General features: G+C 37.1%; 1 protein-coding gene across 2 annotated transcripts in view; it reads right to left on the bottom strand.

Annotated features, from left to right (window-relative positions):
* The window catches only part of afg3l1 (AFG3-like AAA ATPase 1), a 65,160-nt gene that overhangs the window by 33,013 nt on the left and 8,187 nt on the right, over positions 1-23,960 (bottom strand). For both annotated transcript variants that reach the window (XR_007935743.1, XM_028809847.2), the window contains exons 2-9: positions 22,178-22,259; positions 17,834-17,902; positions 13,605-13,732; positions 8,866-9,015; positions 8,593-8,667; positions 3,784-3,908; positions 3,202-3,478; positions 2,569-2,706 (exon numbers count right to left, since the gene is read on the bottom strand). Coding sequence is in view for 1 of the 2 variants with exons in the window: in XM_028809847.2 (XP_028665680.1) it covers positions 2,569-2,706; positions 3,202-3,478; positions 3,784-3,908; positions 8,593-8,667; positions 8,866-9,015; positions 13,605-13,732; positions 17,834-17,902; positions 22,178-22,259 (1,044 nt within the window). In the remaining variant the exon portion in view is untranslated. The remainder of the gene's footprint in view (positions 1-2,568; positions 2,707-3,201; positions 3,479-3,783; positions 3,909-8,592; positions 8,668-8,865; positions 9,016-13,604; positions 13,733-17,833; positions 17,903-22,177; positions 22,260-23,960) is intronic.

Below are 23,960 nucleotides of genomic sequence, written 5' to 3' on the forward strand. Positions count from 1 at the left end.
TCAACTGTGCTCACTGGGATGCTAGTTTGGCTAAATTTGGAAATGACTCTTAGAGCTCTGATGTCGTTGCCATTTTTAGTAAAATCTGTTTTGGACTGAAGTCTTTGTATGATTGACTTCTGATCATTTTTCACGCAATTGTCCATTCTTGTCTGCTACTTTCATATTTTAAAATTGAAGGGCTGCCATTTTTGGAGTAATGATTGAAAAGAATGTGGTACAGCGGGTCCGCGGCTTCTAAAAAAAAAAAAAAAAAAAAGGGCCACTTTTAAATCCATAAAGCAGTGTCGCTCTCTATGGGCACGATTGCTTGACCGCAGGGAGTTAACGAGGTATTTTGATAATTTTCAATTGCTTCATTGGCTTCCTGCAGCAGGTGATTAAGGCACTGCGCCCACGGAGACGTGAATTTATATATATATATATATATATATTATATATACACACACACACACACACACAAGTCGGCACAAGGTAAGAGGGAGAATTCAAAGGGAAAGTATTCAAAGATGGAGAAATCAAAGAATAAAAGAAACTGAAGGAGGTTAAAGGACGTGAAAGGCAGTCTTAGAAGGACGATCTGGCCACCTGAAAGGAGGAGACCGCACAAGCTGGGGCCCCGTGAAGGAGCATTAGCTGTGGCGCTTTAGGGGCTAGTTCGCCCCACTGAACATCCAGGTGGAGTGTGGCGAGCAAGGCAGGTGCCCTCCCTAGGCTTCCGAGGTGCGACCAAGTGAGCGTGAAGGAAGAAGGGAGGAGAGCCGACCTCGGACAGTCTAGCCGTGATGCCTGGAGGCAGCCAAGATGGAGGTCGGCTGAAAGGAGCTTGTGGCTGCTGAGTCTCCGCCGGCTACGCGAGCAATGGGTGAGCCGAGGAGAAAGAGAAGGAGGTGGGCTGAGATCAGGAGGAGTTAGACTGCATTTTAACCATGGATTTTTTAATGGATTTATTTATTGATTTTTATTCCCACTTTTTATTGGATTTTTTATTGATTTATATATGTACTTTTTTTGGGGGTTTTACTTTGTTCATGGTCCAGCAAGCTTTCTTTTTGAATTCTTGTGCATGGCACGTTTACCTAAGGTAACTCCCTCCTTGGGGGGTGTTTGTTTGAATATTTCATGCACAATGAGCACCACATACCATTTCCTTTGACCATTAGCTAATCAAAATCTTTAAACCATTGTTGGTTGATGCCGGATAAGCAGTGCTTAGATTTATCAATTGGCAGAGCGTGTGCTGAAGAGATTTCCCCCGATGGACCAGCCTCTGCAATGTCTTTGTCTGAAATTGCCACATCAGGAGTTGACGCTGCACTGTCATTAGTTTGTGGCGTCTCTTTTCTGAAAAAACTGAGCAGTGTTGTTTTCTGAACACTTAAAGCTAACTCTGAACACTTTTTTTTACTCATGTTGGTAAAATGGTTGGAAAAAATTAAAAGTACCTATGAATAAGACTTTTGAGTGGGAAAGTGGGAGCCTGTTGAATATTCAATGCACACTTGCACCACATCAGGGCAAGATATGAACAAAAACAGAGCTGGGTCACTTTAACAAAACCCTCAGCAATTCAGTGACAAAACTTTTGCTCAGGACACAGTGTGTGGTGCAAGGGTTTCTGCACACTTTATGCAATATGGACACAGGTCCAAATATGAGCAAATATAAAAACGGCAGAGGGAGTCACTTTAAAAGGAACCACAGTGAGTGCTACAAGGATTTTTGCAACCAGAACACACCTAATGCTTAAACAACTGTATATATATATTGGTTTGCTATGTTCTGAACAAGAAGAGAGCAGCTGTACGCTACAGACCGCACTGATACTGAGAACAGAGACGTCACTTCCTGACGCCCTTTTTCTGACATCTGACAGGCTGGTTCCACTAGACTTTTTTAATTTTATCAGTCCTCCTCTCGCCCGCCTACCTCCACATCTTCTTTGCTAGTGAACCGCTGCTCCTCTCCCGCTATTACCATGTACAGCCCCCTCTCAAAAGCCCACCTCCCCATACTCTTTGCTTGTGAACTCCGCTCTGCCTTGTCCCCACGATTAGCTTGTTCAGCATTGAGTGACGGCAACATTCCGCTCCGCGCCTCTCCCCTCGCCACATGCGATCCTGCTTCTAAAATATTTGCCCTCCCGCCCGCTCGTTCCTTGCCATCTCTGCAGATCATTAGATCTGCCTGTCCCTGTAGATCTGTGGCTGTCATCTCTCCAGCCGGGCGCACAACTAAATTAGCCGGGTGAAGCGCCCAGCTAAAAGACGCTAAGGAGAACACTGTTATTGGTTACGTTTAAACTGGTTACCTCACCTTAAACTGCAAGAACAGGCACAATATTTTTTAAATTATACAAAATGCATCAATTAAGAACACAATTTTTTATAGAAAATTCACCACTACTGTGAAAAAATAACTGATTTGAAAAATACCAAGTTTATCCTTTAATTAAAAACGAAACTTAAACTTCATAAAAAACGTTTGCATCTGTTCCTAAGAACCTTTGCTGTTGACCATTTAAATTTTTTATGTCAGATGAACAGAAAAATCACATTAAGTTCTTACCCTAGCTGGTCCAACACCAACAAACATTTCCAGGAATTCAGATCCATTAACAGTAATAAAAGGCACATTGGCTTCCCCAGCTGTTGCTTTAGCTAGAAGAGTTTTTCCTGTTCCTGGAGGACCAGAGAGTACTGCTCCCTAAGGAAATAAATAGTTGAGAAAATATTTAGAAAAAATAAAATTTTAATGCATGTACTGTCTACTGGTAGAGATAATAAAAAAAAATCTTAATGGCGGTTCATCTACATTTATTTAGGTTTATATTAAATAAAACTACTGTAATCCTATTTTCTGCAAATAGCCTGCAAAATTTCACCTAAATATTAAAGGAGTATTTCAGCAGTCTAAACACAGAAACTACTCAACAGTTCTAAATAAAAAAAGACAAATTTTGATGCTAAAAAAGGTTTGGCAAGACAAAAACTAAAAAATGCCAAAGTAATAATGATAACACAAAAAGTTCAATTCTTAAAGATCTTATTTAGCAGAAAATCAATCTCTAACGCATAAACTAAACTATACTGTAATTTCAATAAGTAATTCAAGATCTTAGAAATGCTAAAACAATATTTTAACCAAGGGCAGATTGCATTAAAATATGTAAAATGCAAACGAATTACATGATTGATATACCTTTGGAATTTTTGCTCCCAGATCCTGGTACTGCTGAGGATTTTTTAGAAAATTCACAAATTCCAAAATCTCAATTTTGGCCTCCTCACAGCCAGCTACATCCTTGAACTTAACACTGATGTTGTCCTTCATCATTTTAGCTGTTGATTCACTCATACTAAAGAGGCCACCTCCTCCTCCTCGACCTCCACGCGCTGCTCCCATTGGTCCAAGACGAAGCGTAAATAAAAGGAAGCCAATAAGCAGCAATGTTGGGATCATGCTCATGGCAAAAGAACTATACAGAAAAAAGGCACACATTCTCTTTAATTACAGACTTCCTTGTTTCCTTCATTTTTTCCACTAATAAGTCACTAAAATTTTAATTTAGAGGGAAAAATTGTAATGTGATATAAATAAACAGAACTGGAAACATAAATTACAATATTTGAAATCACTGTTTGGAATAACAGTCAACATAAAGAAAACAAGGTGTTAAATCTTTTTAATGAGTTCATTAAATTGCTTTAATTATAAGTATTCAGAAAAGAAAAAGGCAAATGGCAACACACTGCTTTTCAAACCAGGAAACTTTTCACTCACCCATCACTTTCAGTGCTGTATACCACTGCAACACGATGAGAGGGTTCAATTCCTAACTCCAACTGAGCTGTTTCCAGATTCCTTTCAAAAGTATCCACACTGCCAATATTAAACCATGCGTAGCTCTGTTGACACAAATGGATTCAGATTGTTATTACACTTACACATACCAGTGATGTTTGCAAGCAAGCTCATGCTTTACAGATCAGTTATAATATATACCATATATACTTGCGTTTAAGTTCTCCCATGGATAAGTCGGGGCTTGATTTTACCGTATAATTTCCAGGATTTTATAATGTCGGTTGTATAAGTCGAATGCAGAAAACTAATGCTATTGGTCCAAGAGATTATGGATATGCTAATGCCCTCTTAAGAGAGTAACCGCAGAGCATTAAGTGTCGTATTTTTTAACAGGCATATAAGTCGGGGCTGATTTTATGATTGATTTTTCAGGTTTCAAGACCCGACTTATACGCAAATATATATGGTAATTTATATATTCTGAAAAAAATACTTGGACGTATAATGTTTTTCATCCTCTCAAACTTAATAATATTGATCAATTATTATTTTCTCTTTTGAAACCAAAATCATTAGTAATATTCAGCATCAAGCTAATATCCAATAGCATTTTATGCGTATAAATGGTCAAAAAAAAAAAAAGTCATAACAATCAAGATCATTCAGTTAGTCACCATTTGTGCAATATTTTGTACACTATTGAAATTACTGCAGTTCCTGTTTATCATGCTCACGACAAAATGCTTCAAGAGGTCTCATATTTTAAATACAAAGAAACAGAAAATGGATACATGATAAAATGCAAGTAACATTTGAAAAACAAAGGTCCAAAACATACAAAGAATACCAAATTTCTGAAATTTCACTTTGTTGCTGATGTAAAGGCTGAAATCAAGACAAATCATCATGTCAGAGCTTTAATTAGATCTTTAAACCAACAATATTTAGCTATTTGTGAGCCCCCAGCAGAGGTGCAGCTCTTGGCCTTTGCTAAAGTAGTTTGAAAATGCAGCCTTTTCAAAGGTAATGATTCAGACAGCCTTAAGAGAGCAGCTTGTGAATAAAGCAACTTCCGGCCTTTGCTAAGGTATTTAAGGTGAGCTAGGCAGCCTCGGACAAAGGTATGCTGAAGTTGAGGCAGCAAGCCTCGGCACTTGCCGCCTGTGATAAGAATAAGAGATGAGTAAATGTCAAAGAGGTAAGTATTGCAGGGAGCACATGTAAATCAAGGCTAATAACGTAGGCATTTACAGTGTTACCTTGTCAACCTATATAAAAACCTTTGAGGTTATAGTATCTTTCATGAACACTTTTACATGATAAAACAACAGGTAACCACAAGTAAATTATGGTTTTCTAGGCGAAAAAGCATTAGGCACTAGTCCACCGGAGTGTAAATACACGTGTGTGACACCCTGGGGCCTATGGGAGTCTTAATATTGTCTTGCTGTAACTCATTTCTCAATTACATAGATGATAGAGAAGAATATATACTTGTCATTGATTTTGTGCCCAGCTTTTCGGAATTTTTTAATTAATCCATCAGTCACTGAAACATATAAAATACTAGTCAGAGGTGGAACAGTACGCATAAAGAATGTCTCATTGCAGAGCAAACTTCACAGCAAAGCACAGGCACTATGTAATAAATATTGTGATAGAACTCGTATCAGATATGGAAGATACCCATATGACACTCCGAAGAAATAAAGCATTACAAGAAACTGGCAGCACATTTCAATGTGCATCTGGATTCTTTGTGCTGAAGATTAATGGTTAAATGTATATTGATTTGTATTTTTCCATTTCCTATAAATATTATACTATATAAACATTTCCATGCATCACTTGCCTTTTTCTGTGGCACTGAGTTAAATACATTTCATTCAACATCACCTTATACTTCAGTCCAAATGTAAATATAAAATAAGGTTTCCACATTTTGAATGGTATATATATGTGCTTTTTAATGGGTCTGATGTTTACATAATTAATTTTGCAATATTACCTACCATACTAAGTTTGTTGAACCTGTTCACAAGGTGGTCTGAGTTTACACACAACTTTGTTCTTGAACTCCCAGAAACACACTGCAACCACACTTAATCTTAGTCTTGGGCCACTGCTAGTCTGCAGCCCTGGGGTACACTGCAACAGCTCTAATCCTGAAATTTAGTCTTGTTATCATATGATCAGATCAGCACAGGATTGTCCCCAACTCAGAGCACACTGTGACTGACCCCATTGTGTTTTTAGTTCTAACACTGTGTGTTTTATTGCATGTTTCTCCTCCCAGGTCCTCAGTAAGCATATTTCTAGTTAATTGCCATCTCTAAACTGGCCTAGTATGAGAAAGTCTGCCACTACAATGAACTACAGCACCCTCAGGGATGGTTCCAACCTTTTCCTTGATTAAACAAGGATAGTTTAGTCCTCCCAGAAATGCTGAATTGAAGAAAAAAAAATGGATCAAGTGCTGTTATTTATAAGAGTAGGCAGTACCATGATAGCCTGATTCATGATGTCCAACTAGATTGCTTCCAGTATCCAAGAAGTTGTGTTTTATCCGTTCAAGCTTTAGTAATTTTTCTGTGAAAATGGAATGTTCATCAGGATTCAACGTTAACATTCAAATCAGATGCTGAAAGGGATGTAAGCTTGTGTTTAGGTGACTAAAATGTTTTTGTTAGCTGTTTTAGTATATGTAAAAACTACATTAGAATTCAAAAAGGAAAAAAACAAATATGTAATAGGAAACAAAATAAATATAATATACAGTGCATTCGGAAAGTATTCACAGCGCATCACTTTTTCCACATTTTGTTATGTTACAGCCTTATTCCAAAATGGATTAAATTCATTTTTTTCCCTCAGAATTCTACACACAACACCCCATAATGACAATGTGAAAAAAGTTTACTTGAGATTTTTGCAAATTTATTAAAAATAAAAAAATTGAGAAAGCACGTGTACTTAAGTATTCACAACCTTTGCCATGAAGCTCAAAATTGAGCTCAGGTGCATCCTGTTTCCCCTGATCATCCTTGAGATGTTTCTGCAGCTTAATTGGAGTCCACCTGTGGTAAATTCAGTTGATTGGACATGATTTGGAAAGGCACACACCTGTCTATATAAGGTCCCACAGTTGACAGTTCATGTCAGAGCACAAACCAAGCATGAAGTCAAAGGAATTGTCTGTAGACCTCCGAGACAGGATTGTCTGGAGGCACAAATCTGGGGAAGGTTACAGAAAAATTTCTGCTGCTTCGAAGGTCCCAATGAGCACAGTGGCCTCCATCATCCATAAGCGGAAGAAGTTCGAAACCACCAGGACTCTTTCTAGAGCTGGCCGGCCATCTAAACTGAGTGATCAGGGGAGAAGGGCCTTAGTCAGGGAGGTGACCAAGAACCCAATGGTCACTCTGTCAGAGCTCTAGAGGTTCTCTGTGGAGAGAGGAGAACATTCCAGAAGGTCAACCATCTCTGCAGCAATCCACCAATCAGGCCTGTATGGTAGAGTGGCCAGGCGGAAGCCACTGCTTAGTAAAAGGCACATGGCAGCCCGCCTGGAGCTTGCCAAAAGGCACCTGAAGGACTCTCAGACCATGAGAAAGAAAATTATCTGGTCTGATGAGACAAAGATTGAACTCTTTGGTGTGAATGCCAAGAGTCACATTTGGAGGAAACCAGGCACCGCTCATCACCAGGCCAATACCATCCCTACAGTGAAGCATGGTGGTGGCAGCATCATGCTGGGGGAATGTTTTTCAGCGGCAGGAACTGGGAGACTAGTCAGGATGAAGGGAAAGATAACTGCAGCAATGTACAGAGACAACCTGGATGAAAACCTGCTCCAGAGTGCTCTTGACCTCAGACTGGGGTGACGGTTCATCTTTCAGCAGGACAACGACCCTAAGCACACAGCCAAGATATCAAAGGAGTGGCTTCAGGACAACTCTGTGAATGTCCTTGAGTGGCCCAGCCAGAGCCCAGACTTGAATCCGATTGAACATCTCTGGAGAGATCTTAAAATGGCTGTGCACCGACGCTTCCCATTCAACCTGATGGAGCTTGATAGGTGCTGCAAAGAGGAATGGGCGAAACTGGCCAAGGATAGGTGTGCCAAGCTTGTGGTATCATATTCAAAAAGACTTGAGGCTGTAATTGCTGCCAAAGTATTGAGCAAAGGCTGTGAATGCTTATGTACATGTGATTTCTCAGTTTTTTTATTTTTAATAAATTTGCAAAAACCTCTAATAAACTTTTTTCACGTTGTCATTATGGGGTGTTGTGCGTAGAATTCTGAGGAAAAAAATGAATTTAATCTATTTTGGAATAAGGCTGTAACATAACAAAATGTGGAAAAAGTGATGCGCTGTGAATACTTTCCGGATGCACTGTAAAAACAAAAAATAAATAAAGAACCATAAAAATAAAGTACTTCAAAGAGCTGAAAAAAAAGATATTGCTGTGGACGTACTAAATGAGGAAATGAAGAGGAAAAGACAGATAACTTGGAAATGCAAAATAACGTTAAATGGAGTTGGAGGAAATGAGGCTAAAAGTTGCCTCATAACTCATGACAGAAATATAGTATGGGAGGTGTAGAACAAGGATGTCAAGAACTGGCAGTTTAACCTGGTTTAAAACAGATAAAACAGTTTTGGCTGTTGTTAAGCCTACTAATGATAGGATACCTATTGTTTCAACTAGGAGCTGCTCTTACAAACAATTGAAATAAGCCACCCTACTGTGTATTTTACAACCAACAGCATGAATACATACCCCCTCTGAAGAGGAGACACCAGGAGCAAGAATAACACGGACAAACTGCTTATTCACCACTTCTAAGCGATCTACCTAGGAATAATGAAAGAGTAAAATGAGTTACGTTAAAAATACAGATGGAAACAAGTGCACATACATTTTTTAAAAAAGATGTTAGCTACTAATAATATAACTAACAATTCCATTTCAATACTGTTTGCTGAAAATAACTAAGAAAATGAAAAAAAAATTAAATTTATGACAAAACAAAACAAAAATTCATCAGCTTACCAGGCCTCTAGCCAAGTAGTAATGAACAAAATCTTTCCAAGTAATTTCTTTTCCATTGTCTCGGAAGTAGAAATATAAAAAGCCTGAAGAAAATCCTGCAATCATAATGGCTAAATAGCGAAAATCCTTTTCATCCCAAGGGAAATCACCCTGAAAAAGTGAGTTAATTTTTACAATTAATTTTGACTCTCTTACTGTTTTCCTTACATTGTAAAAACAACTAACATTATCACAACACTGTGTATGCATTTTCCCTTTTCGGTTTAGAAATTATATAATTTTCATGATGAAAGTTAACGCATTTGCAATCAAAAGCTAATATTCAATTAAAAACAATGACAAAACAACACAAAATCTTGATATTTACTCACTAAGATATCTTGTTTAAAAAAAGGTAACCACCCCTTGGGTTAAATAACTATTACAGTGGAACCTCGAGATACGATCACCTCTGTATACGAGAAATTCAAAATACGGGGAAAGTATGAGTGAAAAATTCAGATCTAAATACGAGCATTGACTCACGTAACGAGCCACGATCCAGGCTATGGGTATAGCTCGCGGCTTAGCGAGGGGGCGTGGTAGCAGTAGCGAGCCGCAGGGCGATCTGCGGTGTCTGCGTTTCTCACCTAAGTGCACAGGTGGGAAACTGCCCACATCCATGATTTGTCCTGTGGCTGATGGGCTGGGCAGGGTTGCCACCCGTCCTTTAAAATACGGAATCGTCCCGTATTTGAGAATGAAATTGCGCGTCCCGTTTTGAATCAGTACGTATGCGTCCCTTATTTTTTTGTATTAAAAGTGGTAACCCTAGCAGCTGCCATGTCTTTCCCGCATATATAGAGAAGCGCGAGCCGGTTATGGGGGAGAAGAAGTAAAAGAAAAGAGAGGAGAGGAGAGAGAACGGAGGTTGCAGGAGGAGGCAGGAATCCGCAGCAGTAGGAAGTCGGTGCGAGAGAGCGAGCGAGTACAGGCTCGCGTGTAGCTGAACAGGCGAGCCAAACAGCTGAAGCAGGACGGTGTAGAGAAGGTCAGCTGCATTAAGTGTCTCGCCTGTTGCAGAGCCCGCATGGGAGAAGCAGGTGAGACGCTAACAGAGAAGAAGCACCGGGGATTGTCATCTGATTTTTGAAGACTGCTTCCTGTTGACGTTTTAACCTCGTGTTAAAGGATTGTTATTCTTATGTACTTTAAACCTCCACTTCACAACTGTTTTAAGTTTTAAGGATTATTTATTTAAAGATTTATTGAATGCTCTACTGCACTTTGGACACCTGTTTTGATTCTTTTAATAATCAGTTATATTATTTACCAGTGTTATTTATTAAAGGTAGACTACAGTATATATAATTTATCAGTGTTATTTGTTAGGAAAATTGATTTTTATGTTAATATATTTGGGATGCGGAACGGATTAACTGGATTTCCATTATTTTCAATGGGGACGTTTGTTCTAGATACGAGAAATTCGCTATACAAGCTCAGTGCTGGAACGAATTAAACTCGTATCTAGAGGTTCCACTGTATATAATTTTTGTAATAATAATTACAATCACATTTTCTGTACTTATTAATCAGTTTCTCACTGCACTATGGACGAATGTTGTCATGCTCTTTTCTGCACAACTGCACAGTACAAAGAATACTTACTTGCATGTTTTGCACAGACTAGTGACAGTAATATCAACAGCATCATAAATTAGTGAGATATGGATGTTTGAACCTTTAATGCTACTTTTATAACATAATAGAACATCTCAATGGGATTTATGTCTGTACTTTGACAAGGTTACCCAAACCATGAAATTTCTTTTTGTACAAAAACTCTAAAGTCAAACAGCTTGAATGTTTCAGATTGCTGTCTTGATGTGTCAGTGTTACAGCTTCATCTAAATAGAGGTGATCAGACAGTATCTTCAAAAATTCTCTATTACAGAGTTCAATTCATGATAATGTAAGCAAAAGCAATTTTTTTTAAATCCCAATGCTCCAAAGTATTCCTACACCATGGCACCATCATCAGTATGTGTACTGGTGTGAAACAAATGCTTTATAGATTTTGTTATATTAACACATCACAGAAATTAAACCCTATGAATCTGATATAAGATTTTGCAGATAAAATTCATTTTTTAAGTGAATAGAGCACAAACATTATTGGAAAAAGCTAAAGAACAAACATATTCTGGTTGACTAATTGTTTTTGAGATGAAAAGTACTTTGAAGGCTGAAGGGATGAATACAAATGTAAAAGCAAATAATATAGTGCCATAACTATAAGTTTTAAGCATTGATAAAATAATCAGTGTGTGTGTGTGTGTGTGTGTGTGTGTGTGTGTGTGTGTGTGTGTGTGTGTGTAAGAAGGTATGAAATAAGTGCTTGGGATATTTTAGTTAACATGTTATTGTATTTAACTGAATGGTAATGATCAAAATGGTCTCACTGACAAGTCACAAGACCATTGACAAATGATCAGTGTTCCAAATGCAGCTGATGCAAAAATGTAGACGGTTTACCAGCACTTTTCCACAAAGATTACCTGATCAAGGGGTACTGTATAGGGAAAAAAAAGAAAGAAAAAAAAAAGTATGCCATGTCACGGTGCTTGATACAAGAGAGAGAGAGAGAGAGAAAAAGAAACTGTAGGAGATTTGTGAGGGACACAATTTTGAAGACGCAAGGAAACATCATTCTGTTAGGGGACAAAAGTAATTATTTAATAAACTTGTCACCTACAAAATGAAAATGTGCCCCAATGGACACAAGTATTAAGAAAAAAAAAGACATTGCAATGGTGTATGCTTTAAAGGAGCACCTTAGTTGGATTAAGTTCTTAAGTTAGCTTTGATGAAGAAGAAGAACAAAGCTAGAGTGATTTTTCTTGTGTAAAGTTGGTTTAAGTCATGTTTAATTATTAAAAGTATCCAAAAACCTGACATTAACTACCCCTACATTAAATTTACATTCACTGGAGGCAGTAACACTTACATCTTTTTTCTCTCATTCTCAACTCAATTTAACCAAATAATCTTTCCAAATTCACTGCAGGAAACAATAATGCAGAAAATCTGAGAGGAGCAAATATCTTTTCAATTCAAACAATACACTCTCACTTCTGTGATAATCACATGCTACAAGCTGGGCTAAATATAATAAATCCCACAGATAAATGAATATGGTATTTGTACATTTATGCTAGAAACTGGGAAATCAATGAAAGCATTTCACATTAGATGCTACAGTAATCAATTATTACAGAACCATTATTAGCATGCCAAAGCACAAGTTGTTGTTTTTTTACATGCATAACAAAAGAACAAAACAGTATCAAATATAACAACTGAACAATAAATGATTAAGAAAAAAGACACATAGCTGTTATACTTGTAGCCTCCTTAGAATCTCATTTACCAAGAAAGTAACAAAACCAGGTGTTCAGGATAGTAATGGTGTAAATTGCAAAATAAAATCAAAAGCAGTTATAAGCTACAAAGATACAAGGGGATTTAAGAGACTGAGAAGAACCCTGTAAACTCACAAGGTGAGTCAAACTCATTAAACTAGCAGTGCTAATCAATCTTTGTTCTATGTAGAACCTTTCAGAGCAAGGAACAAGCATTATTAAAACACTTAAAGAAAAAAATATACCAAGCAATATTTGATTACAATGCAAGTTAACATAATGCATAAAGTAACATTTGCAAACCCATTCAATCCAATTCAGACATGTGGGGAGGCTGGATCCCAGCAGCAGTGGGCACAAGGTATCAAAGAGCCAAGAACAAGGTGATAGTCTCTAGCATACGGCCATTCGAACACACCCCGACACCCACATTCACCGGTTAAACTAACCTGCGGTAGGAAAACTCAAGGAAAAAAATCTGATAAACTGCAGAAACTGCACAGGACACAGTATCAATTATCCTAGTTTGCACTAGTGGCAGATAAAAAACAATATATTATTAATTGAAAAATGTTGAATTTTCAGGTTTTGTAAGTAAGATAAATTAGCATAGCATATTAATCTAAGCCTTTGTTAATTTCGTTTGTAAGGGTCTATTGGTAAATGATTACCATCATCGGCCTTATGCTGTACATTTGTAATGATGTATTCATTTGTTAAAGATTGTAACCCAATCAAATTGAATGCAGCTAGTTTTTTTGACTGCAGTATAGTAAAGTAAGTTAACAAAACACAGTAACTGACAGATGGATAAATACCCATCATTCAAAATTCAGGAATCATAAAACATAATTACAATTGCCTGTGACAACCATGTAATGGTCTGTATTGGTTTCTGTCCTAACAAATTTATACCCTTCATGGGTTAAGTGGGGATTTGTTACCCTTAAGATAGGTAAACCTATTACAGATGGCAATAAGTTCATAAACATAAATCTGTAAAATTAAAAAAAAAATCAATAACATGTTTTAAAAACAAATAACATATATTTCAAATACTGCTCAGATTAGTATTATTTTGGAATGACTACGCAAGTAGGAATCGTCAAGCTTGGAGCAAAAAGTCTTTCTGTCATTAAAGACTTTGTTTTATCTTATACTTAAAAAAAAAAAAAAAAAAAAAAACCTGAACTGAAAAAAATACTCTGATGTCTTCAATTAAGATAAAAACATGCATTATAAATTGCTTGTAAAAACTGTACCTATTAGAAATTTTCCAAAAAAAAAAAAAAAAAAAACCCAGAATATTTAAAAATGCTATTAAAAACTACATACCTTCTGAATACGACTCCACCAGCTTGAATTCTGTTGCTTTCCACCCCTTTTACTGCCTCCCGAATTTTCTTTTCCACTGCCGCTACCACCACCACTTCCTTTTAACTCCTGCTCATTACCTTTAACACCTGTTATAAAAAAAATACACATAAAATTATTTCAGCAAGATTTGTGTTTAATTCAGTTTCCACACAATTTGCAGCAACAAAACCTCTATTATACATTAAATATTTTTATTTACTGTAAGTCCAGATTGATAAAGTAAATGCCCCCAATATAACAACTTAAATTATTCTGACAAATCCATAGGACCAGTGGCAGGAAATATGCAAGCTATTTTTGAATTGCTTTAAAGAATTACTATCAGTACTAGAAAATGTGTCATATCTTCCATATATCAATGCACACATCCATGTCAAAACCCTTCTCTCAAGTACAGGGCTGGGGGAGCTTGTTCCTTCCTCAGCAACACTGAGCACAAGGTTGGATTCAGTCCTGCACACACTTCCCCAGAACTAACCTAACACGTAGTTCTTTGGGATGACACAAAAAACAGACATCTCAGAGCAAAACACTGAAACACAGGCAGAACAAGTAAACTCAACAGAGATTATCAACAAAACAGAATTCAAACCCTGGACTCAAATCATGAGGAAGCGACACAAACCACTGCGCTGCCATGCCACCCACATTTCATTTTTTTGTTTTATATTTGTACATATTGGCCGCTTTAATTCGGAACATTTTACAAATACCATGAAATATGGAGGAAAATGTCTATTAAACATGAATTAAATTAAACATGACCTCTATAAAAGCAAAGTTACAGTTTTAGAAAATATATTTGAACTAACTGGCCTGTTCTTAGTTTTCCACTAAAAGGCACTATTTCCAACTAGCATATAGTGATTGAGACCTACACTACTAAGTATACATGCTTTTAAATATGATGCTCCCTGTTAAGGCAGACAAAGAATTGGAGGCTATCCTAGCAAAACCAAATTTGGACAGGACACTGGTCCTTGGTCCTTCATAAGATACACTGACAAACACTTTCACTGACATCCATGCCGAACAACATTAACACATTAATCAATCAAAATCACAGTCCCACACCCTTTGAATTATATTTGAATTCCTATAGCCCTACGACAAACAAGACTTACCAGATAACCACCTCACACAGACAGACAGACAGACAGACAGACATACAGGTGTTTTTTTTCTATTTATAGAAGATGATATATAAGAGAAGCAATATCAGATTATCTCTATTGTTTCTGTCATAACTACGCAACTGCAATATCTGTAAAAATTTATTTTCTTTGAAGTCACTTGACGGAGCAAGCTTTAACTTTAAACTTTTTAAAGTCGGGTTGTCAGGTATGAAAACTTTTTATTCATTTTCATACCCAACAACAAAATACATATATACTGTTTACAATAAAGCATTAGAATAATAAGCACATAGTAATATTAAATTCAGCAATAATAATTAATAATAAACTGTTCTAATATTTAACATGTGAAATAAAATAAAGAAAAATATTAATTGATCATAATATTACAGGTTGATTTTTAAATTTCAAGAAAGCAACATGGTCTAGAATTCTGTGAACTGCTACTGTAAGTCCAAGCAATGCTGGGAACTTAAAGATAATATATAAATACATTACACAGCAAAATGCAGAGGACTATTTTAAAGGCATGCTTGTGATCGTCAGTGGTCACACCAGCATTAGCTTGGTTTCACTACATGATCCATATATAAACTGATGAGGGAAAACTTTTATATCAATCAAAAAATCCTGTTTATAAATGAGCACAAACATTAGTTTTGGGTGGGACCAGTTTATATTTTTTACAAACACTTGACAGCATGTAAATTTAGGATAAGTCAAAATGGGAAAACTGGCTTTAAAGAAAGGATGTCATTCATAAATACTGCCAAAGAAATAGATAATGCATTAAAGGATATATATACATAGGAATTAAAGGAGGAGTCTACCGGGATAAGTTAAAGTTTATTGGTCAATAAATGTCTTGAAAATAAAAACGGAAAATTCTTTTAAAACATAGCAAACATCAAACAGTAAAATATAAATGTTTTTAGTAATATGTCACTTGCTTTGTTCAAAAGTAGTAGTAGTAGTAGTAGTAGTAGTAGTAGTAGTAGTAGTAGTAGTAGTATTTATTCATTCATTCATTCTCGGAACTCACTTATGCCAATTACATGATGGAACAAAACCATAATACAGAAACAGTCTATTGTAAAGCATACTCAAGCACACAACCCACTATCACTCATGCCTGTCCAGTTCAACTTTGCATAATAACCAATCTTTCCAGTCTTGCAAATATGGGGAGAAAGCATAAGTGACACAAAGATAAGGCCAGGATTATAACTCAGTATCCTGAGCTGTGAATCAGTATACTAATTATTGCACAATAGAATTATCAGGGCAGTATAATGCAGAGAATTCTGCATGTTGTCAATTAGCATTTGCTATGTTGTTGAGACTGTAGAGAAAAGCCAAGCAAAATGACACCTTTTATTGGCTAACTAAAAAGATTACAATATACAGTGGAACCTCGGTTCACGACCATAATTCGTTCCAAAACTCTGGTCGTAAACCGAAGCAATTTCCCCCATAGGATTATATGTAAATACAATTAATCCGTTCCAGACCATACGAATTGTATGTAAATATATATTTTTTTTAATTTTTAAGCACAAATAAAGTTAATTGTACCATAGAATGCACAGCGTAATAGTAAACTAAATGTAAAAACATTGGATAACACTGAGAAAACCTTGAAAAACAGAGAAAACTAACACTGCAATAGTTCACGCTATAGTGCTAGGAACCGCTCGCTAAAAACACTTGTTTTAATGAGTTTTAAGCACAGGGGAAAAAATTAACATTTGAAAAATCCATCCATCCATCCTCTTCCGCTTATCCGAGGTCGGGTCGCGGGGGCAGCAGCTTGAGCAGAGATACCCAGACTTCCCTCTCCCTTTGGAGATTTAATAATTTAATAAACCACCAAGAAATGTAACATTGCAACAATGCAGGCTACGAACCGATCACTGTAAACAGAACTGAAAACAAAAACAAGCCTTCTCTACCTTATGCGTCCCTCCCTCCCTCTCTCGCTCGCTCGCTCGCTCTCTCTCTCTCTCTTTTGCGAGCATGGAGCGCCTGTGTGTGTGTCTCTCTAGCGCGCTCCTGTGTGTGTGCGCGCCTCTCTCTCACGCTCTTGTGTGTGTGCGGGCTCTATCTCTCTCGCTTGCTGTGTGTGTGCGCGGCTCTATCGCTCTCGCTGCCTGTGTGTGTGTGTGCGCTGCTCGCGACAAACCGAAAGGGAACCTGGCTTGTTTGTATACCAAGTGTGTGGTCGTGAATCGAGGCAAAAGTATGGCGAACTTTTTGGTCGTAAACTGATTAGTACGTGTACCGAGACGGTCGTGAACCGAGGTTCCACTGTACAAGCTTTCGAGGCAACTCAGGCCCCTTCTTCAGGCAAGAGGTAATCAATTGTTGAGACTGGTAATTGAGACACTGCTGAGGCTGGTAATAAAACACTGCAATTCAAAAATGAGTCAATAGCAAGGAGGAGGGAGGAAAAAAAAGCTGCTTGATGACAGAAATTACCTGTAACTCACGAAAGTGTCTAGTAACTAAATTGACTGTTTTAACTGGATGCTGTTTAAAAAAAAAGAGCTAGACAAAGTTATATGATAGCCACCACAACATGGTCCATTACTTGCCAGCCTTCAAACATTTTTAGAAGCCAGCAGGAGTCAGTTTGAGAGCCTATGGAATTCACCACAGACATAAACTCAGGCATGCTCCTGCCTTCAGTAATATGAACCAAAGACTGGTTCTGATGATCTGCTGTTTTGGCCCTTCTATAGCTATTTGTCTGTGAAAACCATTATTAGTAGTCTGACTGAAAATAATTTTCTTCATTAGTGCTCAAGTCTCATTTTGACATGTGAGTAATGGGTGTAAGAATGTGTTCATCTCAGAACAAGTATAAGAATGAAAAACACATTTTCATGGAGCCTCTGTAGTCTATAGTATACAGATTCTAAACTTATATAAAAGCACTCACATATGCTCAATTATTTTTAGGAGGCAGCTCTGAAAGTGAAAAGTTTACAAATCCCAAATCTAAAACATCTGTGGTAATGTTACCTATGCTTTCTGATTCTAAATATTTACCTTTTGCTTCTCTTGCAGTTCCTTTTGTCTCAGGTGCTTTTTCATTCTTTGAATAATACTTTTCAAAGCCTACAATTGAAAAATCAAACAGAGATAAATCTATATGCATTATGCTTATTGTAACTTAAAAAATACCAGATTTTACATTTTTGTTAGTATAATAATCAAATTCAATTATATTCATATAGACAATACTTTGTAAAGCTAAACGTGCTAATGTGTGCTTGTCAAGTCCCTACATAAAGATTACCAATTGATTGTCTGATTATTTAAACACAAAAATCATCCTGATTGATACACTATACTGTATTTGAACATTGTTGTTATATGATGTTATCAGTTATATAAAGCTACCAAAAACGAGGCAATAGTGTAGTATTTTCAATATACTTATTAAATATTTTAACACACAGTATGTAAAATTCTGGCACTCTCTAATACTCTACGTGAATTTTTTTTTTTTAGTTTTAGCCATCATTTACATAATCTAAAGAAAATCACAATACGTTGTAGGCAGTCATTACAATCAACTGCGTTGTGCGACACCAACAGCAACTCAGTCATAGTACTCCACAACTTTCTGCAACCCAATACATCATCATCAGACTGGGTAGGATTTTACTGCAATGAGTCTCAAGTCAAAGGAATGGACTCATTTGTGTATGAGAGCTAACAGCCAATACGCTCAATTGTAACTAGAATACATATGGTGTCAAAAAGTAGACAGGAACATTAGCAGCTGGAAGGAGATAAAGAAAGGGAGTGTTATAGACTATGTAAAAGGAAAAAAGGCTCATCCAATAAAACATTCTTTCAGAAAAAATAATGGCCAAGGTTGCTGCTTAATCCAGTATGCTCCAAACTGATTAGCTGTCAAAACGAGACAGAAATGTGATACTTTCACTGCACAATACAAGATTCTGAATGGAAATCCTTTAGGGCATTGTGTAATCAGTCAACTCCTGCAATTCCTAGTTGCGTAATTTGACACCCTCTGAGGCAATAACAGTATAAGACTATAATTGTTAAATTTGATATGTCCTTAAAGCTAGAAGTCGTGCAAAGTTCTGTAGTGTGATGCTGGCCTTAGTATATCAAATCCAATTAACTCAAGGTGACTTGAGCATATTCTAACTGTACAGGGCTCAAGATGGGAAACATCTCTGGATAGGTTGTCGGTCACTAGGCCCACTCAAAAACACAGAAGTGTATGCAATTTGAAAGTGCTAATTCATCTAGCATGCACAACTTTGTGAATGCGGGTATATAACTCACACATACAAGATGAGTACATGCAAACTCCTCACAAAAAATACCTAGGCTCAGAAATTAAACCCCTAATACTGGGCCTGTAGGGCACTATACCACCTCATCCTCATTGTTAGTTAACCAACAAAGGGAAAAAAAAAAAACAAGGATTATTTTTTGGCTTTTTCATTTTCTAAATTTACAGTTCATTCTGAGGCAAACTTTGGTCTGGGCGAAGATGATCAAGTGAAAAATTATTATAATGCACAAAGTGTCACATAAAGGGGCCATGTCCAGTGTAAGACACTATGCAGAAATGTAGCTGCAGGAAACCAAATGGATTAAAATCATTAATGATGTATGGGCAATCATGCAAAATCTCTCCTGGTTTTCAACCTTGACCCAGTGGGAATGACAAGAAAAATACATTCATAGCATAAGAGTGCATACTTCACAGTTTTCCTTTAGATTGTGTCAGTTTCTACATAAACAGCATTCACCATTTTCCCTTTGCACAGAACTATTTCAAAAGCAAATACAACGTTTCAAAATACTGATACCAAATTTTTAAAGGCTTCTGTCAAATTTAAAGTAGCTGATAGTTGCTTTTTCAATTTTTATACTAAAAAGAGACTCAAAACTAAAACTGTCTTTAGGTCCAAAACTTTCTGTCAGTTAGAAAAATGCAGTAAGAGAGCCATGTGCTAGCCTGAATCTTCTAGCTAACAGGAAGTGCAGCCAAGTCACATTAGAGCTCCACAGTGCAGTCTTTATTTTAAAAGAAAAATGTTTCTCTCCCCGTGTGTATATTTCACGAAGGACAATGAAAGTTGTCCAAAAAAAAATACAACTACCCTATTCCTGTAAGAGATGTGTGTCTGTGGCCAAATTCTGCCAAACTGCCAAATTGTACTGTCGGCTAGTACAAATCCAAGTTTTTAATTCTGTTTTGAATATTCAAACTGTACGAATTGCTCAAATATTCGAAGTTATGAAAAAAGACATAAGAAGGTTAGAGACACAACATTCCCACTATACAGCCTTAAAATTGAAACATAGTGCTTCTAATCACCTTTTTTATCAGCATTTGAATAAGCACTGAATCACAGTTTTTAAACTATTCATTTCCTAATTCACAATCACCCATGTGAAAAAGCAGTTGCCCCACAGTTTTATTACTTGGCTGCAGCATCTTTAGCAACAATAATCATAACTAAACACTTCCCATAAATTTGCTATCAGTTTTTCACATCGCTGCTCTAGCTTAGACACATTGCTAAGTCTGCAAGCATGAACTGCTCTTTTCAGGTCCAACCACAGCAAAACCATCTCTACTGGGCCAGCTGCAAATACGTCTGGCTTTGTTCTGCTAGTGCAAACTAATTATCAGTCAGGATTTTGAATGGGCATTTCTAAAACTTACTTCTTCTGAGCCATTCAGTTGTACACTAATGCTTTTGAGTTTTGGAACATTTTCCAGCTGCATAACCCAGTTACACTTCAGTTTCAGGACTCTTCCCCACACCACCACACTACAACCCCCATTTTTCTTTATGATGTTCTTACTATCAAATGCAATATACAGTTTATGCGAGACACAGTGGGATCAGTGTTGTCTAAAGGTTTTAACATGACTTCTATGTCCAAAAGGCTTTGGGATCATTTATGTGTTTCTTTGCAAATTTTACTCCTGGATAGCAGAGGTTTCTGACTTGATACACCTGCATGAATTACATTTTTTCCTCAGCCTCTTTCTTATTGTGGAGTCCAGAACACTGACGCTAGCTGTGGCTAGAGATGCCCACGGCAGTTTGGATGTTCTTCATCGCTGTGACACTGAATGTGTTATCACTGTGCCCTTGGGGTAATTCTGACAGGACAGGACACTGTTCCAAATGTTCTCCAATTGGTGATAACCAGTGGAACCTCGGTTCACAAATGTCTCTGAACACGTATAAATCGGGTTACGACCAAAATGTTCGCCAAACTTTTGCATCTGTTCACAACCACACACTCGGTATACGAACAAGCCAGTTTCCCTTTCGGTTTGTGCATCGATGATTTCCGCACGTATTCAGTCTCTCCCTGTGCAGCAAGCGAGAGAGCGAGCTAGCTAAAGACCCCATGAGTGCGAGAGAGATAGAGACAGACGCACACGCACGTGAGAAAGACACACACGCACGAGAAAAACACACACACGCACGCTGCGAGTGAGCGAACGAGCGAGCGAGAGAGAGAGAGGGCTGGCCGCATAAGGTTAAAGAATGCACTGGGCTTATTTTTAAAGAGACTGATTCGAGCATTGTTTTAACCTCGTTGTATTTAATGAAGACTTTTTCTATTGGATTTTAACCTCCACTTCACTTCTGTTTACAGCGATCGGTTCATAGCGTGCATTGCTGCTATGTTACTTTTCTTGGTTGTTTATTAAATTACGGATTTTTCAAATGTTAATTTTTATCCCTGTGCTTAAAACTCATTAAAAAAAAAGTGTTTTTAGCGAGCGGTTCGTAGCACTATAGCGTGAACTCTTGCAATGTTAGTTTTCTCTGTTGTTCAAGGTTTTCTCAGTGTTAAGCAATGTTGTTACATTTAGTTTACTATTATGCTGTGCATTCTATGGTATAATTAACTATATTTGTGCTTAAAAATCTTTAAAAAATATATATTTACATACAGTTCATACGGTCTGGAACAGATTAATTGTATTTACATGCAATCCTATGGGGGAAATTACTTCGGGTCACGACCAAATTGGGTTACAACTAGAGTTTTGGAACGAATTACGGTCGTGACCCGAGGTTCCACTGTATTCAATATTTGAGTAAGAATGTGACTGTTCTGTACTGTATACAAGATTGTTAATTAAGAGTTTGAATTGATACATTGATTTTCATTTTAAATATGCTAAACTGACAAAACAAGTGAACTATAGAAAACCACAGAAAAGTTAGCTCTTGTTTTCGTTAACATGAGATACGTTCATAATAACCTACTGTATGTTTACTTGTTGCGTTGCACTTTTCAGACACATTTAATTAAAGCTGACTAATTCAACACTAAATATTAATATAATAAATTCCAAAAATATTTTACCTTTAGGCGGCTTAGAAAACATCCGATGGAACAAGGAGACATTTAGGCAGCTTAAAATCTTTCCTTGATTTTTAGGCAAGTGCTGCATTAAAAAGGGAAAATAATTAAAGTATAAAATTGACCAACAGGCAATGGTTTAAACTGGCATAAGGCATAGAAATTCATAACATTTTGATTGGTATTTCATATTTTGTCTCTATACATTCAACTGCCACTTTATTAGGTACACATGAGTGGTACACCTAAGTCAATATTGTGGCTACAACTTAATACAAATAGCATACAGATATCCATCCATCCATTATCCAACCCGCTATATTCTAACTACAGGGTCATGGGGGTCTGCTGGAGCCAATCCCAGCCAACACAGGGCACAAGGCAGGAAACAAACCTTGGGGGGGCACACACACACACACACACACACGCACACACACACACGGCGCAAGGCAGGAAACAAACCTTGGGCACACACACACACCAATCACACACTAAGGACAATTTAGAATCGCCAATGCACCTAACCTGCATGGCTTTGGACTGTGGGAGGAAACTGGAGTACCCGGAGGAAACCCACACAGACACGGGGAGAACATGCAAACTCCACGCAGGGAGGACCCGGGAAGCGAACCCGGGTCTCCTAACTGCGAGGCAGCAGCGCATACAGATATAGTGAAGACATTTAATTATTGTCAGATCAACCAAACAAAACAATGGACAAGATGCATGACATTAGGGATTTAGATTATGGAATGACTGTTGACACCAGATGTGGTGGTTCCAAGAATCACAGAAAGAGCTTCCTCATTTTGCAATATGCGACAATGTGTAGTGTTTAAGACAATAATGCAATAATCAAAAAATATCCAATGAGCAGCACTTTTGTGGATGAGTACACCTTCTTAATGAGAGATGTCAGAAGGTCACAATCATTCAAACTAATATTAAGGTCACAGATCTTAAAATAACATCTGTTTATGTAGAAGAGAAACTTGTGTAACCAATACCTTAGGCTTAAAGAGAAGCAGTAGACCATACATGACATGGTTACACTCCTGGCAGCTAAGAATAGGGAGCAAGCGATGATTAAAACTGGATGACTGAAAATTAGAAAAATGGCACTTTACATCTGACTTATCTCGTCACCTGCTGTGAAATGCAGAGTGAAGGAGTCTAAATTTGATATAAAGTAACATGAATCCATATATCCATCCTGCTTAAAGTCAGTAGTACGGGATGGTGTTGGTAGTGTAATAATGTGATATTAATGTTATTCAATGGGTCTGTAAATACCATATGGACGTCATTTAAATACCACAGTACATCTAGACATTGTTGCTGACAATGTGTATCCTTTTACAGCCACCCTTTTTCAAATGTTAACTTTCACCAGAAGAGTGTTCCATGTCACATCACAAGCTTGTTTCATGAAGAAGAAAGACTGTGACTTCTGAGTGCCTGCGTTCTGGTGTCAATTCACAAATGACAAACTGGGCTTGCTAAATGTATACAGTATTGGAATGCAGCCAGCATTTTGTTATTTAAGGATAATTCAGTGTTTATCTTAGTTTATGATTTTCATCATCACCAATTTTCTCCTAATATTTCTGATGATTTTAGTTATTATTTACTAATGAGCAGGTTAGCTGTAAGTAGTTGTAGCCTTTCATTGCCATTTGTTCTTGTATCTCCTCTGCTTGTTGTTGTTATTGTTAGAGCAAACTCGACAAAAAAAAGAATCAATAGATAAATAATAAAAAAGATAAGCATTTAAAACATAATGAAA

The sequence above is a fragment of the Erpetoichthys calabaricus genome, chromosome 9 (assembly GCF_900747795.2).
Source record: "Erpetoichthys calabaricus chromosome 9, fErpCal1.3, whole genome shotgun sequence".
Lineage (NCBI taxonomy): Eukaryota > Metazoa > Chordata > Cladistia > Polypteriformes > Polypteridae > Erpetoichthys > Erpetoichthys calabaricus.